This window comes from Loxodonta africana, chromosome 3 (genome assembly GCF_030014295.1).
Source record: "Loxodonta africana isolate mLoxAfr1 chromosome 3, mLoxAfr1.hap2, whole genome shotgun sequence".
Classification (NCBI taxonomy): domain Eukaryota; kingdom Metazoa; phylum Chordata; class Mammalia; order Proboscidea; family Elephantidae; genus Loxodonta; species Loxodonta africana.
The window spans coordinates 6,084,721-6,102,876 of NC_087344.1; the positions used below are offsets into that span (position 1 = coordinate 6,084,721).

General features: G+C 58.6%; 1 protein-coding gene across 7 annotated transcripts in view; it reads right to left on the reverse strand.

Annotated features, from left to right (window-relative positions):
- PIP5K1C (phosphatidylinositol-4-phosphate 5-kinase type 1 gamma) overlaps positions 1 to 18,156 on the reverse strand; it is a 69,901-nt gene that overhangs the window by 21,527 nt on the left and 30,218 nt on the right. For all 7 annotated transcript variants that reach the window (XM_064280292.1, XM_064280293.1, XM_064280294.1 and 4 more), the window contains exons 2-8: positions 14,453 to 14,484; positions 11,346 to 11,438; positions 10,640 to 10,770; positions 9,383 to 9,500; positions 3,488 to 3,640; positions 2,239 to 2,538; positions 1,841 to 2,046 (exon numbers count right to left, since the gene is read on the reverse strand). In XM_064280292.1, coding sequence (XP_064136362.1) covers positions 1,841 to 2,046; positions 2,239 to 2,538; positions 3,488 to 3,640; positions 9,383 to 9,500; positions 10,640 to 10,770; positions 11,346 to 11,438; positions 14,453 to 14,484 — 1,033 coding nt within the window. The remainder of the gene's footprint in view (positions 1 to 1,840; positions 2,047 to 2,238; positions 2,539 to 3,487; positions 3,641 to 9,382; positions 9,501 to 10,639; positions 10,771 to 11,345; positions 11,439 to 14,452; positions 14,485 to 18,156) is intronic.

The following is an 18,156-nucleotide window of genomic DNA, read 5'->3' on the forward strand; positions in this document are numbered from 1 at the left end:
AGGGCTGAGCGACGTGACCTAAGGAGGCCTCTGTGGTGCCCGGCAGTCAGGGCTCGGCGGCTGCACCCTGGGCCACGAGAGCAACCCTGATGTGCTGTGCGCTGTGACAGAGGTACTCCTCTGGGCACTCTGCCCCCAGGGAACACTGGGCCACGACTGGGGGGGTGCTACTAGCATTGTGTGGGTGGAGGCCAGGGATGCTGCTGCTGAACACCGTACAGTGCCCAGGACGACCCTGCCCCAGAAAAGGATCTGGCCCATGTCAGCAGTGCTGCAGGGTAGAGACACTCTGTTCATTATTTGAAAAAAAAATTTTGAGTTCAGTCCCTGCTTACACTGAGGACCAGAATAAACTCCAGCTGGGTCAGATGGTGTAAACCAGGGGCCCTTCAGCTCCTGTGATTTCCCTCCTCTCTCCTCCCCACTCGGTGTGTGGATTTAAATGTGGACAGCGTCCTAGGACGTCAGGAGGTCAGATGATTATGGGACGCAAAGTCTCCTGGGGGTCAGTGGAATCCCCTATCCCAGGGTTTTCACCTTGGGGTGACAGTATCCCAGGGGACGCTGGGCGATATCCGCAGGCATCTGTGGTTGTCACGGCTGGGGGGAGGGTGCTACTGGCATTGAGTGGGTGGAGGCCAGGGATGCAGCTCAACACCCTACAGTGCACAGGACCGCCCCATCCCAGAGAAGGATCCGGCCCCTACGTCAGCAGTGCTGAGGGAAGAACTCTACGAGTCTGCCTCCCCAAACTCTGACCCTTTGAGGACAGGGCCCAGCTAAAGTACTCGTGGAACGCTGGAAAGCATCAGCTAGCAGAACCAGCAAGGGCTTCTCTTATCTCATCTTTGGTCTCCCACTTTGCTTTTTATCGTTGTGGCAGCCACTTTTTCAGCCCTGCCCCTTCTTGGGCTCCAGGGTTTGTATCTTGATAAAAAAGGAGGGTTTCCCTCCCAGATCACTGTCACCTCATTCTGTATTATCTAGCACCATCTCCACAGCTTTGCTTTGTGGGCGAGGCGGCAGCCCAGTGTGTGCTCCTAAAGGACAGCCAATGGCCTCAGCCCCATCTACCCAGCAGTCCGTCCATTCCCCTCATGGTAATGTCCCAAGGCCCCAAACCGTGTGGACTCGTTCCTTTGACCCTCACAGTACCCCAAGCTGTTCTTGATATACCGGCGAGACCAGCAAGGCACAGAGAACTTCCTGGACTCTCTGCTTTGCTCTCGTGCGCAATCGACTGCTTCGCTAACTCCACCCTGCCCGTTTTCACACCTGGTTTTAGGGGTTGAATTGTGTCCCCCCAAAACATGCTGAATTCCTGGCCGTTAAAAAAAAGAAAAAAAAAAATAGTGCTATCGAGTTGTTTCTGACTCATAGTGACCCTATGCAACGCCCCGTTGGCACCTGTAAAAATGGGCCTGTTTGGAGGCAGGGTTTTCCTTTTGTTACGTTAAGGCACTGATAGCAGTGTAGGGTGGGTCCTAACCTAATCCCTTCTGAGTTATAAAAAGAGCAAGGACACATGGGGGCTGCCAACAAGAAAGGCCCCCCCCAGACTTATGTCTTGATCAACTGGGAGAAGGAAGTTTCTGTTCTTTAAGGCCACCCACCTGTGGTATTTTTTCCTACAGCGGCACTGGGACACTAAGGCCTGGCGGAGGGAAAGACGGGGACTCAAAGGCCACAGTCCTCCAAGTGACATATGCTTATAGTGGGGTGCTGGAGCAGGCAGGAAGGTACCACCTTGCCCCTGCGCAGGCTGAGACAAGACAGGACAGGGCAGATCCAGAAGGCCACCTCCCACCCCTGCATGGACCCCGCGCGCCCTGGTACCTACGTGTCATCCGTCTCGATGGCCTCGCCACGCGTGGCACCACCCTGGATGGACTCCATGGCTGTGGAGTAGAGCGCCTTCTGGCCCACAGGCCGCTTCTCATCGGCGGTGCTCTGGGCGCCCTCGGCCTGGCGCTCTCGCTCCTGCTGGTCAATGTTGTGTACACCCAGCAGCAGGCTGTAGTCCATTATCTTGAAGCTCTCCAGCACCTGCGGGCGGGGTGGGGAGGTCAGGAGGACGCACGCTGCCCTTGCCCATCACCCCCCATGAGCTCTGTGTCTGAACTGCCTTATTCCCACCACCCCGAGGTATCTGTCATAACACCCACTATGGGGGAGGAGACTGAAAGGCAGAGCGGCCGGATGTGCAGGGGTCCCCTGAGACCGCAGGCTCCTCCTCACCAGGCAGTCGCGCTGCAGCGTCTTGACGAGGGCAGTGAAGGTGTCGGCGTCGAGCATGAGGCCCTCGGGCATGTCCTGGATGAAGTCCAGGTCCTTGTAGGTGGGGATGCTCTTCTCCTTCTCCTTCTTGCTGGCCCGCCGCTTGTACGTGGAGCCCTTGAGGTCGAACTTGAGGTGCATCTTGACCACGCGCGGCAAGATGTTGTTCATCACCACCACGCGGATGTTCTTGCCCCCCGACTGCACACAGTACAGCCCGTAGAACTTGGGCAGCAGCGTCCGTGGGTTCTGGTTGAGGTTCTGGGGGGCGAATGAGAGGGTGAGAAGGCCAGTTGTGAGGGTGGGGGCCACACGGCACCAAGTCTCACCCCCCCGCACACCCCACATGCACCAGCTCAGCCTCTGGCTCCTGCCACAGTGGGACTGGAGGGCTCCCCCTGGCCCCGCCCATCTGCATCTGGCCTCCTCGGGTCTCAGCCCTCTCTGACCCCCACGGGACCCCCAACTTCACATGGTTACAGTGATATTTAACTCCCGGTCTCCCCAGAGGACTGGAAGCTTCAGGAGGCTCTATTTGGACACAGCCAGGCCCAGGGACACGGCCCCCGTGGTAGGTGGGGCTTGGGGCCCAGACACAGCAGGGGCACACACGCATGCACACACACAGAGACCTGCCCTCCACCCCGTGTGAGTACCAGGACCTCCAGGGGTGGGTGACGCCACAGGGGCCGACATGCCTTTCTCGGGCGTGAATCACAGGCACATGTGAGTGGGACAGCACTGACGGGCGGCCTCGGCAGCCGGGCCTTTGTGAGGCACCAGCTGGAGAAGGCCCCTCCTCCCCCATGCCTCTGAGTCACTCCCGGCAGAGTCAGAGCCCACGCCACACCGCCTGGGACCCATGACCCACAGAGGGCTTCAGAGGAACCAAGAGGGGCCAGTGCCCACTCCTGACCCTGCCAGGTGAAGGCAGTGGTTACTGCACACCCTGTGATAGATAGAAGGGCGCCCTGACAGGGGGACCCCAAGGGTGTCTCCAATGACCAAGCTGGTCTCTCATCAACTTGCCCAGGAGGGTGGGCAGTCCCCTGGGGAGCCCTGTTGGCCTGTGGCTCAGGGCAGGTTTGGGGAAGGGAGTTGGGGCTGAGCGGAATTGCAGAGAGAACAGGGAGCTGAAGTCTGGGCGGAGATGGGCACCGCCAGGGGCAGCCCAGCCCAGAAGCTTCCAGAAGGCGAGTGGCTGACATACCATGTAGTAGCCAGGCAGCAGCTTCTGTAGGAACTCAGCCTCCTTGTGCATCACCGTCTTGATGATGAACTCGTCGTCGCTGCTGACGTAGAAGAGCGAGCCGCTGGCGCCAGGGTTGGAGAGCTCGATCAGCGGCTCGTTGCACAGGGAGTACTGCAAGGCAGGGGGCCGTTGGGGGTGAGGGGGGGTGTGGGGGCGAGGGGGGCCGTGGGGGCAGGGGAGCCGTGGAGGTGAGGGGGGCCGTGGGGGCAGGGGGGCCACGGAGGTGAGGGGGGCTGTGGGGGCAGGAAGGCCGTGGAGGTGAGGGGGGCCGTGGAGGTGAGGGGGCCATGGGGGTGGGGGGGCTGTGGAGGTGAGGGGGGCTGTGGGGGCAGGGGGGCCATGGAGGTGAGGGGGGCTGTGGAGGTGAGGGGGGGCCAAGGAGGTGGAAGTGAGGGGGCCGTGGGGGTAAGAGAGGCCGTGGAGGTTAGTGGGGCCACGGAGGTGGAGGTGAAGGGGGCCGTGGGGGTGGTGGGGCTGTGGGGGTGAGGGGGGGCAGTGGAGGTTATGGGGGCCACGGAGGTGGGGGTGAGGGGGCCATGGGGGTGGGGGGGCCACGGAGGTGGGGGTGAGGGGGGCCACAGAGGTGGGTGGGAAGAGGCTGTGGGGGTGGGGGGCCACAGCAATGACGGGGGCAATGGCAGTGAGGGGTGGCTGTGGTGGTGAGGGCGAGGCAGCCCTCGCCCACCGTGTGCCTGGTGGGGAACAGATGCTGACATCTCCTCTGCTGACAGTCCCGGGGCTGGTGGCTACTAGCTTCCATTTCACAGACAGAGAAGCTGAGGCTCAGAGAGGGAGCATGACTTGCCCAAGGCTCCACAGCCGGGATTCTAACCCCGAGCTAACCCCACAGCCTGAGTACTAATCTACAGGTCACCCCCTAGATGTCTCTCCCTTTCATTAATAACAGACACCAGACTGTTTCATTTCCCAGCCTCCCTTGTGGCTAGGTATGGCCAAGAAAGTCAACCCTGGCCAAAGAGTCGTAAACACAAGCTGCTAAGCAGGACTCAGAGGATGGTTCCTTAAAAAGGCAGCAGATAGCTGGGGTCCCTCTTTTGCTGACCCTTCCCCCCCTCCTACCTATTCCCCACCTGGAACATAGATATGATGGCTGGAGCCCCAGTCACCATGCAGGACCGTGAGGCGACCTTCAAGGGCAGAAACCAAGTAACAAGTACAGCAAAGCAGAGAGAGAGACTCCGGAGTGCCGATGAGCAGTGCCCCATCCCGTGCCTCTTCCACACTTCCTCTTCCCACTGATGTTTGAGTGCCATCTACACATCTATTTCTGTCTTCCCTGCACTCTCCTTCCCCACCATTAGTAAGTTCCACATCCCCAGCACCTACTACAGTGCCTGGCACACAGTAGGTGCTCAATAAAGGTTTGTGAAGAAATGAATATAAAGGGGGGCCTGTAGGCAGCTACCCCTGAGCCTTTTCAGCTCATAAGCCGATCCACTCCTGTTTGCGGCTAAGGTTATTTGGGCTGGGTTTTCTGTCCCTTGCACCCCACAAGCCCTAACTGAGCACTCCCGGCATATGCAGCTGAGGCTACAGGGTGTTCACCGCTGTGCTGAGGACGCCAGGCCCACCACAGGGCAAAGGCTGAACGGGCACGTAGATGTGTCTGATGTGGGGCAGGCAGGGTGGTGTACTAGGAGATGCAGGGCTGCCCCTTTGCCCTCTGTGGGGTCATGCGTGCTGGGTGTGAGGTCGGGTGCTGCTGTTTGGCCTCTCTCTCTAGTTAACATGGCTGAGAGACTCACTGGGGCCCGCAGCAGTGGACAGAAGGGCGGCGTGTCACTTCCAGAAACAGCTTTAAAGGTAGTGAGTGCCACATCATGCTATTTTTGTGCCCTCGCCACAGGGCGCTGTCAACCTGGGCATCAGGGTAAAGATGAGGCCAAGCCCCGCTGGGCCAGGTGGACATGCAGCGTGCGTGGCTGCCTGACCCCTTGTCCCCCAGAGCCCACCATGGAAGTGCAGTGTCCTTGTCCTGGACCCGCCCCTCAAGAAGCCTCCCAAGTCTTGTGCAAACGAACCAGCTCTGGGGGTTCAAAGCCAACCAGCCCCCAACAAAGAGCTGCCACCGTCCACCAAGACCACCCAGCAGGCTCCCTGGCCCTAGCCTGAGCCAATGGAAGGCAGGGCTGGGGGACCCCGTGCCCCAGAGTCCACACGCCCAGCTGGACAATGAAGCAGGGTGGCTCAGGAGGCTCTGGAAGGCTGCAGAGAGAAGACACTGTGTCCAGAAGGTTCTGTGACACAGCAGGCTCCTGCCAGTCCACAGTAAGAGCAGACAGCAGCACTGTGGGCAGCTGGGGGCCAAGCTGTGCTTGCCAAGCACAAGAGGCTGGGGTGCCACCCAGACAAGACCCCTCGGCACAGCCCCACTTGTGGGCAAGTGTGCCAGCACCGGGACCCCGGCAGCTCCAGTCATGCCCTGTGCCCGGTTCCCACCAGCCCAAGCCCAGGAGGATGGCACTGAGGCAGCCACTCTCAGGATGGCGATGGAATGGGCACAGTGTGGAGAGCACCCACGCTGTACCCTGCCGCAGGGAGTGAGGAAACTGCGTCACGGAGGATTAGAGGCTGGAGCAGGCGTGTCCAAGCTGTAGCCACCACCAGGCCTGGCCATCTGTCTGCTCCTTCCCTGCCCACTGCCACGGGCCACAAATAGCCATGTCAGAGGACAGAGATGCCCTCAGCCAGCTCCTTGCCCGCCCCTGGACATAGATGTGACAGCACAGGGCAGGGCGCAGCCCTTCTGGCACACAGTGGGGCTCTGGCTGACCCAGACAGGCAGCCCCGGCCCCAAGGAGCCCACGGCCCCATCTGCCAGGAAGGAACAACCACCCCGAACAGAGAAACCAGGAAGAGCCTGAGTGTGCCTCCTGGACACCGGCAGGAGAAAAAGGACACGAGTCCACGGGGAGGGCAACAGAGTGAACACATTCAGTTTTGCCCCAAAGAAAACACACAAGGTCCTTCCTCTCCACCTTTGAGTAGAGAAAGTTTCGGAACTAAGCTGCAATCAGCAGCTGCCCTTGGACAGCGGGACTGGGATGAGGGGGGCACGGATGTGCATGGGGCTGTCATGAGTTGGAATGGGGTTGTCACGTGTCAGGGGCCAACTCAATGGCAGCTAACAGCAACAGACAGGAGCTGTCTCCCCATCGCTGCTCTGTTGCGATGACACTTTTCACTGGTCCACTCCCCGCTACTGGACACTGAAGCTGTTCTTCCACCACTATAAACAGTGCTGGGTTTCCACTTCTAGCACCATGAGAATCCAGCATCTAGATCACCTGCAAAGCCACCAGGCTGTGCACAAGTCACTTCACATTGCACCGTGGAGCTTTCGCGAAGAAAAGAAAATCTTTGAGGGGCCGGGTAGGGGTAAAAAGAGAAAAGCCGTGAGCTGGAATGGGGGTGGTGAGCTGGTGGGCAGTGGGGACGCCGACACTGAAGTCAGGAGACTGGGCCTTGGGCCAGGGCAAGGGGCACTGTTCCTCCCAGCATCCCAACAGGACTGGAGTCCCTAGGGTCAGACGTGGCCCTGGCTTAACCAAATGCTGGTCCTTCCGAGAACGTGGTCTCAGGTGAAGGCCCAGGTTTCCCACAGACTAAGATAAACCAAAGATGAACGCGCGATCAAAGACCACCAAACACAAGGAAACAAGTCTCCGTGAGTGAGTGTCACCAGAACCAACAGGCTTACTGTTGTGAACTGAACTGTGTTCCCCTCAAAAGACAGGCTGAAGTCCTAACCCCAGTACACGTGAACTTGACCTTGTCTGGAAGCAGGGTCTTTGCGGATGTTTCCAGTTAGGTTAACGTGAGGGCATGCTGGAGTAGGGTCAGTCCTGACCCAGTTTGAGTGGTATCCTTCTAAGAGGAGCACAGACACAGACTGACGGGAGAAAGACAGCCACGTGAAGGCGGAGGCAAAGACTGGAGCCATGCTGCAGCTGCAGGCCAAGGAAGGCCCGGGACCACCAAAAGCCGGGAAGAACATCAAAGGGTGCTGCCCAACAGTCTCCACAGGGAGTGCGGCCCTGCTGACTCCCTGAATTCAGACTTCCGGCCTCCAGAACAGCGAGACGTTTGAAGTCACCCACTGGCTGGTAACCTGCCAGGGCGGCCCTAGGAAACCCATAGAGTTACACCCGAGGACGACAGGCGCGAGAAGGAGCAGGTGCCGTGCGTGAGATGGCTGTGTACGCACTGTTCTGTCATTTTAGCGTGAGATGGCTGTGTACGCAGTGTTCTGTCATTTTAGCGTGAGATGGCTGTGTACGCACTGTTCTGTCATTTTAGCGTGAGATGGCTGTGTACGCACTGCTCTGTCATTTTAGCGTGAGATGGCTGTGTACGCACTGCTCTGTCATTTTAGCGTGAGATGGCTGTGTACGCACTGCTCTGTCATTTTAGCGTGAGATGGCTGTGTACGCAGCGTTCTGTCATTTTAGCGTGAGATGGCTGTGTACGCACTGCTCTGTCATTTTAGCGTGAGATGGCTGTGTACGCACTGCTCTGTCATTTTAGCATGAGATGGCTGTGTACGCACTGTTCTGTCATTGTAAGCTTTCCCTAATGTAAAGTTCCCCACCGTCTGTCAGTTTGTCCTACTGTGGTGGTTTGCGTGCTGCGGTGATGCGGGAAGCTATGCCAGCGGGATTTCAAACATCAGCATGGTCACCCGTGGCGACAGGTTTCGGTGGAGCTTCCAGACTAGGACACGCTAGGAAGAAGGACCCAGCAGTCCGCTTCCAAAAACAAGCCAATGAAAACCCTATGGTCACAAAGGATGCTGTCCAATATAGCACTGGACGATGAACCCGCCAGGTTGGAAGGCACTCAAAACACACAGTGGCCACAACCACGGACTCGAGCAGACCAACGACTGTGAAGATGGTGCAGGACCAGGAAACATTTCATTCTGTTGTATGTGGGGTCACCACGAGTCAGAGCTGACTCGACGGCCACTAGCAACACAAACACAAAGCTATACAACAATGACCAGGCACATCTGGGAAATGGCCACCTGAACCTTCCTGAAGTGGAGACGGACACAGATGACACCGTGGGGAGTGGCCCGTCTGTCCGTCTCACTGTGGCTTTTAGGCGTCCTGATAATGGATCGCTAGGTCAAAGGGGATGGCCTAGATTTTGATTTTTCTAATTTGAGAAAGTCAGACCACCACCAGCGCTGGAGAGAACAGAATCAAAGCTGGCCGCAATGACAGCACCTCCTGGTGTTCACACCCTGCCCCTTGAGTGCGGGTGGGACCTGTGACTTGATTCTGACAAGGAATATGGTGAAGGTGACGGGATGTCGCTTCTGTGACTAGGTCATAAGGGACGCGTGTCTGTTTTGCGAGCAGACTCTCTCGCCTGCACGTTCTGCTGACGCGAGCGACCACATGGAGAGGCCTATGTGGCAAGAAACAGAAGTGAGGAGCTGAGTTCAGCTCATAAGGAGAGCTTAGAAGCAGACCCATCCCCCGCTGAGTCTCAGGTGAGACACAGCCCCATCTGACACCTTGACTGTAGCCTCGTGGGGCCCTAAGCAAAGAAGCCAGCTAAGCTGCAACCAGAAGCTATGAGATAACATGCGTGTGTCTGGTGAAGTGGAGGCACAGTGAAAACGAGGGAAACGTCAACGAGATGGACTGACACAACAGGCACGACGGACTCAAACATACCAACGACCGTGAAGACAGCACGGGACTGGACCAAGTTTCCTTCTGTTACACGACAGGTTGCTGTGAGTTGAAACCAACTTGATAGCAACTAACAGTGTTTTAAGCCACTAAGTGTTATGTGGCCACGGCTGACTAATACACCTACCAAGTAATCGTCCGGCCGGATCCCGAAGAGCTCCCGGAAGTAGCGGAAGGCAACGGGTGCATAGGTCTTGAACCTGAAGTCCTGGAAGTGGTGGGCAGGGGTGAGGTTGCTGCCTTCACTGTGGAGAAAAGCCCCAGAAGGGGAGCATGTGAAGGACCGTGGCTTTTTGGCACCTCTCCCCCACTTCTCCCCAACCCCAAGTGGCCCACCCGTCCCCAGGCCCAGGATGGTAACTCTAGCCAAGAGCTCCCCAGCCTCCTTGAAATGGCCTGATCCACAAAGCAATGTGAGGCTCTCAATGGGACAAAGGGACTCCGCCAGTCTCAGGTTATCCTCCAATGACCACGGTCCCCTTCCTCCACTGGCAGAGGAGCCCACGTGTCGTCCAGGCACACGGACACTCAGAGTAAGACTACACTGCCAAGGAACGATCTCTACAAGGTGAAACTGACAAAGGCAACTCGAAAGGTTAGATGAGAACGTTTGCGAGCAGTGAGTTCATGTTAATGGGGGAGGAACAACTCAGAAGAGGAGGATGAGAATGGCTGTACAACTCGAAGAATGTAATCAATGTCATTAAATTGTACATGGAGAAACTGTTGGATTGGTGTATGTTCTGCTGTGTATATTCTCAACAACAGAAAAAATAAAATTACTCTTAAAAAAGACAGTTACACTTTAACATAGAAATACTTTGACTCCTTGTTAATACATATACTACACAAATCTGTTTAATTTAAAATGAAGCAACAATAAATTAAAACCAAACAAACAGCACTACGCTGCCCAGCCTTTCTTGCAGCTAGGTGTGGGCATGACTGCATTCTGGCCAATGAGGTACAAGTAGGGCAGAACCAACGTGTGAGATTTCCTGGTTAGAGGGAAAGGGTGTGTGCTCCCCTTCTCCTCCTCTTCCTGCTGTTGGGATGCAGACGTGATGGCAGGATCCTGAGCAGCCACCTGGATATTGAGGATGGCAGAGTATCTAGAAGGAACTGGGGACCCCAACACTGTGGAGCCACCTTACCAGGCCTGGACCACCTGTCTGTTTTTTTATGTGGGAGGAAAGGGCACTTCTGTCATGTCAAAACCGCTACTTTACTGGGTCTCTCTGATTCAGCAGCAACCCCAATCTGACTAACCCAGGGTCTGAACTCCAAGCCAAGGGCTGGTGCTGTTTTCAGCATCAAAGCCAGAGAGGAAAGGCTGTCTGTTTCCCATGGGAGCAGGGTCTGTGTGTAGGGCCGACAGACACACCTGGGGAAGAAGATGCTCTCCACCACGTAGAAGTCCTGCATGAGCACGTCGCGCTCTGGCTTGGAGCTCAGGTTGCCCACGGTGTAGCCGATGCCCAGCTGGACGGCCCCCTTCAGGGTGGAGGAGGTGGTCTGCGGGGAGAGCCGGCGGCATCAAGACCCCCTGCCGCCGACACCTGCCCTGCACCCTGGCCCTCAGAGGGAGGGCCAGGATGAGAAGCCCCCGTGGTACAGGGAGTGCGTGGGGGCAGGAGCCAGGGTCCTAATATTTCCTCACTCTTTAGATGAGGCGCCAGGGCTTGGGGAGGGGTCACACCTGTCCAAGGTCACGGGGACTCTCAGAGCCTGGGGGACTCTCAGAGCCTGGCAACAGTGCTGAAGCCCAGGGGTGGGGCTTGGCTGAGGGCTGGGGTCCTGCTGAGGGAGGGAGCCTAGCCAAGAAGGGGCATCCAGCCAAGGCAGAAGAGCAGCAGGGACAGCACCCAGGTCTGGGGCCTCCACAGGGAGCATCTAGCTTCAGGCAAACACCGCCCTGACCACCACCCCCACCCCCGCTGTTATATGGGTCCCATGTATGTGTGTGTGTGGGGGGAAGGAGATACTTGAGGGAGCAGATGGGCTGGGGGGGCCAGGCCGGGCCCCCATCCTGCCCCCTCCTCTCCCCACCGCCCACCCAGCCACAGCGAGGCTAAGAACACATGAGAAACCTTCTTGTAGGTGGTTTCTCCAGACGCGTCCACGCCCCGATGGCCCAGCTTCTTCCCATGGCCTGGGCCCTGCTGTCCCGTCATTGACGGGGCCTGGAAGGAGGAAGCAGGAAATGTTCAAAGTCAGCAAGGAGGCACCGCCGCCACAGCAGAATGTTCTGGAATTCCTGGTGAGGCTTAGTCACTGCGCCCAGCTGGGTGAGATGACACGCAGGGGAAGGGGCGTCACCCACAGGGCCAGGGCTCACACTGGAACCAGGACTTCCAGACTGTGGAAGAGAGCAGGAACACCGCAGCCTGCCCTCATTTCAGGGTCCCCTTCCGCTCCCAGCACTGCTGACATGGGGTCTGGGTTCTTCCCTGGGGCGGGGGGGGGGGTGTCCCATGCACTATAGAGTGTTAAGCAGCATCCCTGGCCTCCACCCACTCGATGCCAGTAGCACCCCTCCCCCAGTCGTGACAACCACAAATGTCCCCAATCATTGCCAATGTCTCCTGGGGGGCAGAATCATCCCAGTGAGACTCACTGCCCCAGAATTACTGCAAACAGCATCTCGCTGAGGGGTGGACTGGGGGACAGGGACAGACACCTTGGGAGAACGGGTCGAGAGTGGGCAGGAGACAAGGGCTGGGGGCCCCCAGAAGGTCCTACTGGTCGCTGACATCTGAGAAACACCCAGTGTGTACCTATGACCTGTTCATAGGAGGCCACCCACTCTTCTACCCACCAGCCTGGAATGTTCAGATGAGTCCATCCGGCCAGCACGGCCCCCCAACATGGCCATGGGGGGTCCAGGAATCCTACCATCCCTCCTTCCCCCTTGACCTTCAACCACAGCAGCACTCAGCCCAGTTCCAGCATGTTCTCCACACTGGCCACCAGAGGGCGCACGATTCTCAGCAAAGGGACCCTCCCACTTCACGCCCAGTAAGGACTCCCCAATGCCCTGGAGTGGGGGTCACTGGGACTGCTCACCCCCCACCTAGCCCACTGTCCTGGACACCCCCAGGGCCTGGCCCCAAAATCACAGCCCTGCCCAGGTGGACAAGCCGTCCCCGGCCTTGGTGTGGATGTGCTGACCCTCTGTGGGAACAAGAGCCTAACCAGCTCCCCCACCTCTCGAGGTCCCTCCACCCACACCTCTCCTGGACACCTGGTCAACTCTTGCAACTCTGAACACCGTCCACACCAACCCAGGCCCTCCCAGCTTCAGGTTTGGTGTCCAGTGGTCTGTCAACGTCCCCACACGGGTCTCACGGGCACCTCACACTCAACACAGCCCCACTGGGCCGGACCTTCCCCAACCTGCTCCGCCCACGTCCGCCCATCGCTGTCCTTCCAGCTGCTCAGACGGAACCTGGCTCTCTCTCCCCTCCCACAGCCAGTCTGTCAGGAGATCCTGTCAGCTCCACCGTCCAGATCCTTCTAGAACCCACCCACTTCTCCCTCCTCTACCTCTGCCTGGACCCATGCAGCGGCCTCCAGCTGGTCTACCACTCCCACCCTCGCCCCCCCACAGCCTGTTTCCCCCACAGCAGCCAGAGGGCGCCCGTGAGCACTGAGTCAGGGCCGGTCCCTCCTCTGCTCACAGCCCTCCAGGGCTCCCACCTCCCTCGGGTTAAAGTCCAAGCCCTCCCCACAGCCAGCAAGGTCCAGGGTCTCATTACCCTCTGACCTTGTGTTCTGCCCCCTTTTCCAGCCACTCGCCCCCTGGGGTTCCTCACGCTCACGCCCAATCCACTGCCACCAGGGTCCCTGCACTCACTCTCCTCTCACCCCCGCGACCCCGCCGCCAGCCCTCTCCTGAAGATTCCAGCACCAGGCCCTCTCCAGCCCCCAGAACATGTGCCCCCGCACTGGGCACCCGACAGTCTATCGTCCATCTGCTCCGCGGGGGCAGAAATGCACCTGCCTGGGCCATAGAGCCCAGGGCAGGGCCTGGCCACGGTTACACACCAGGTGTGAGCAAGGAGGGAAACAAGGTGAGCTCCAGACAGCCCTCAGCCCACCGCCCCCTACAGACGCATGAGACCCTGAGCCCTCCCACCTTGTCCACCTCTGCCGCTGTACCGTCAAAGTGCCCCTAGAAGGATCTCCCCAAGAGAAAGGAAAACACGGGTGCACACAATGACCTGTACACACGTGCTCACAGCAACATATTCACAACAGCCAAAACGTGGAAACAACCCAAGTGTCCATCTACATGGTGGAGTATTACTCAGCCGTACAGAGAAATGAGGTCCTGACACAACATGGATGAACCTCGAAAACGGTACGCTGAGCGCAATACAAGAGACGCAAGAGGACAACTATCGTCTGAGCTCACGTATCTGAAACGTCCAGAACAGGCAAGTGCAGAGAGCCGGGGAGGAGATTAGGGGTCATCTGGGGCTGGCTGAGGGGGATGCGGAGTGACTGCTGATGGGTGTGGGTTTCCTTTTAGGAATGTTCTGGAACTCCATAGTGGTGGTGGCTGCACAAACTCGTGAATATACAAAAAAAAACCACCGGATTGTACATTTTCAATGACTGAAGCAAGTGGTATGTGAATAACATCTCAAAAGTTGCTAATATATTTGTTAATTAAAAAAACCCTAAAAGGTCTGTCGCAGCCCTGACCTGAGAAGGAGACAAAGGCTGCAAAATCGCATGCAGGGTGCACACTGGCAGAAGGCTCCGGAAGGACATTCTCTACAAAGACATGAGGCAGCAGCGTTTCCTGGGTGGGGGGCGTTCCTGACTTCCTCCTTACTCCCCTCGGGATGGCATGATGGTGTGTATTTTCCACGACAAACCCAAGGACACAGGTGGCTTTCCAACATCCTCTTGAGTTTCACGGCCCAGCTCCCTGTCTGCTTCCTCCCGGAAGATCCCCCGCCTCCCCCAGCTGCCTATCTTGGCCACCTGCAGTCCCAGAAGCCCCGTTCCACCCAGAGGCCCAACGTCTGAAGGGAGGGACCCTGGCTCCTCATCCCTGCACCTCGCTATCTCTCTGTCCCTCCTGAGGGTGCCATCCAGTCCCTCGCCCAGCCCCTCATGCGGCCCGCCCTGCCGCCTGCCCTGCACACAGTGGCCCTCAGACCCCGTCACTCCTCTGGACACTCACCTCTGCTGGGGCTGCCTTCTTCTGAGCCAGACCTGGGGAGAGAGAAAGACTTCAGACTGGAGGCCCAAGTGTCCCAGAGAGGCAGACCCCAGCCCCCTGCACCCCCTCCCCGCCCCCACTGCCCCCAGAGAGGCAGACCCCAGCTCCCTGACTCTTCCCCACCCCTGCCCCTCTTTACATATGCAGACACGTCCAGTCAGGGGTCACGAAGATGGACACCCCAAGTCCCATGGTCACACGGCAGGGAACATACGGGTGAATGGATCCAGGAGTGGGGAGAGGTGACTGAGGCTGCTGGGCCCGTGGCCATCCCCTCACCCCACAACTGCCCCCTCCCACCCCACGGCCACCCCACATGCCAAGATGGGGCCATGGTGCCTGAGCAGAGGGTCAGAGGCCACCTTGGAGACATTCAGCCTCAGAGAAATGAGCATCAGAGAGAGGTCCCCCGACTCTGATCCACCACCAGCGCCAAAAACAGGGTCCTAAATTACAAATTATCAAGTGACCTAGTTGATCGAGTTACGCCTTCCTCCACTGGCAGAAATGGGAGAATATTTCGGTTCCCAAGGTACCAGATGGAGGTTATGGGCCCAGGGGTACACAGAGCTACACCCCTGCCGGGTTCAGCCTGGTAGACTCATCTCCCTCCCTGCCCAGAGCTCCCCAGGAGCGTCTCCACACAGGGCAGATGGGCCACCAGGTGCTGAGTGCTCACAGCACCCCCTGGGTGTGAAGACCCTAGAGCCCCCACTGGCCAGAAGGTGCACAGCTGACCTGTGTGTGAAGACCCCAGGATCCCCAGCCGGCAGGTGCACAGCTGACCTGTGTGTGAAGACCCCAGGGTCCCCGGCCGGCAACTGCACAGCTGACCTGCGTGTGAAGATTCTGGGGCCAGCTGGCAGGTGCATAGCTGATTGGGTGTGAAGACCCCAGGGCCCCTGGCCAGCAGGGGCAAAGCTGACCTGGGAGGCCATGGCTGAGAGCACAACAGTGGCTCCGTGGGCATTGGCAGGTGAGGGCAGCAGCTGGGAGAGGCCTCCTGAGGCCACGGGCATATTCCAGGAGGCTACAGACTCGCCACAGGGCCTCCGTGGTGCTGCCCCAGGCAAGGGTCACTCCTTGTCACTCTCACACTCACTGAGCTGAAGACCCAGGTGATCTGGATCATGGCGGGAAAGGGACAATGAACACATCAACCACTAAAACCAGCAGCCACGGATTCAACCCTGACTTCCGGTGCCTCCATGTGTGTCAGAGTTCACGCAGGAGAGCCTAGGAAGAAAGGCCTGGCAATCTACCTCCAAAAACTCAGCCACTGAAAACCCTACAGAGCACAGTTCTACTCTGCACACATGGGGTCACCATAAGTCAGGGCTGACTCCCCAGTAACTGGTCACTGTGAGGGGTCATACCCCTCAGGAACACACAAAACCCCACTGAATCACACACGCTAAGGGGTGGATTTTACAGTAGGTGAATTGTACCTCAATTAAGAACACAGCCCAGGTGGTCCCAGCACAGGTCCACGCAGGGCCTGGTGGGCTGTGGACACCCGTGACCTCTTGTGGCCATACTCACCACCCCCAGCTGCCCTCTGGACCTCAGTGTCACAACCCACCCAGGAAAGGGTCCAAAGAAGGACACTGAGGCTCGACACGGGGAGCCGCTGGTCAATATCACAAGCCATCCCACTGTTTCCCAAAACCAGAGGACAAGTGACCCTTAGAGGCTGGGTCCCTGGCTGGAGAGCCTCTGCAGCCCGTGGGCCACAGGAGACAGACCCCTGCCTGGGGCTAATCCGGGATCCCAAGGCCCGAGGGAGGCCATGAGGGAGGGAGAGCAGCGGCAATGGAGCGGCGGAAGGTGCTGGAAGCTGACATAATATTTTCTTTGGCGGCACAACAGCAGAACAATTCACAGCTCTGCGTCTAGGGTGGAGGGGGAAGAGGAAAAGGAGAGACGGCAGGAAGTCGGTGGTGGACCAAAGAGGAACATTCTAGACCTCGTTTGGGGCCTTTGGGGCAGATTCCTGCCCAGGAGGCCTGGACCCATTGCTGAGTGGAAGGAGCGCCAGCTCAGCTCCTGTCACCCCAGCTGAGTGGCTCTACCTGTGGCCCCCTCTCTCCCTGCCTAAGCACCTGGGCCCAGAGCCCACCTGGCCCTGTCCATCTGCCTTCTCTGCAGCTCTAGCCCTTCCATTCCAAGGCTTTCTGCCTTCTGGGTCCAAACCCAAGGTCCTGATCTCCCCCCACAAACCCCCCCCCATGGCCTCCTTCACCTCCAACCTTCAGACAAGACCATGGAGCCTAGGGTCCCTGTGGACTTGCCTGCCCTCACCCCACACCTGCACCCTCATGCGGAGGGCGGTCACCCACCACACACTTCTTTCATCCCTACGCCAGTGTCCACACCAGCCCGGGCCTGCTCTGAGCCTGGGGACGCAGGGCGACGGGGTTGGCTGGCAGCATAGAGAGACCCTCCCATTGAGGTCCCTGAGTTCTCATGGGCTGTGGGGAGGGACAGCGGCTTCCGGCTCCACTACACCAAGGCCCAGGCAGATCGGATATCAAGTCCTGGCCAGTCCACCGGGGCTGTTTCTGGTTTGTTGGCCCTAGAAGTACACACCCTTCCCACATGCACACACATGCCACATGCATGCACGCACAAGCACACAAACATGCATACACACACGTGAGCACACAGCACACGCGTGCACACACGCGTGCACACACCATCGGTGTGCACGCTAAACACGCATGCTGACACATGAACATGCATGCACACCCACACATGTGTACACACCATCAGTGTGCGTGCTGAAAACGCATGCTGACACACATGACCCACACATGCACGCTACACACGGAGACATGCGCACAGCCATGCACATGGACGCACACACTGAAACACACGCACACGTAAGCATGGAAACTTCCTGGGCTCTGCGGACCCTCCGGAGCCGCGCTGCAGCCCTGCTTTCAGGGACCCTGAACTAGGGTGAGAATGGACTTCACAGCCGGGGGCGGGGTCCCAGAGCCTGGGGACGCCCCGCCCTCCTGCCTCCCCTGCCTCTGCTCTCATCGCCTCCCCACCTCTGTTTCGGAAGCGCTGACTGGGAATCTGTCCTTCAGCCACAGCTGACGATGGGGTGGGGCAGTTTTCCACATCCAGGCAATTCAGCCCCCAGCCTCCAACAACAAAGTCCTTTAAGCACTGGGGATGAGGCCTGGGGTGCCCAGGGCAGCTGGGAGGAGGGGATGCTGGAGTCTGGGGGTGGGGTGGCGAGTCCCCCAGCCAGGATGGAAGGGTCAGCAAGGACAACGCCAAGGTCCCCGCCCCAGACATGGCCAATTATCTTCTCAAGGAGGAAATCAGGTTTTAAAAATAGTGCAGGGAGGGGAAGACCTGTATGCTCTGTGAGGCGGGACCAGGAGGAAGGGTGGGGGTGGGGGGGCGATTACGCCTCCCAGCAGGGCTGCAGTGGGGGGGTGGGGGAAGGGGGAGGGGAGGTTGATGGGCGGGGGGAAGCTATGCTTCCAGCAGGACTGCAGTGAGCCAGGACCCACCCCCCGTTGTTGTGGGGATGGGGTGGGGGTGGGGGACAGGGGGAAAGCTATGCCTCCAGAAGGGTTGCAGTGAGCCAGGACCCCCTGGGTGTGGGGACAGGGTGGCAGGGGGGATGGGGGTAAGCTATGCCTCCA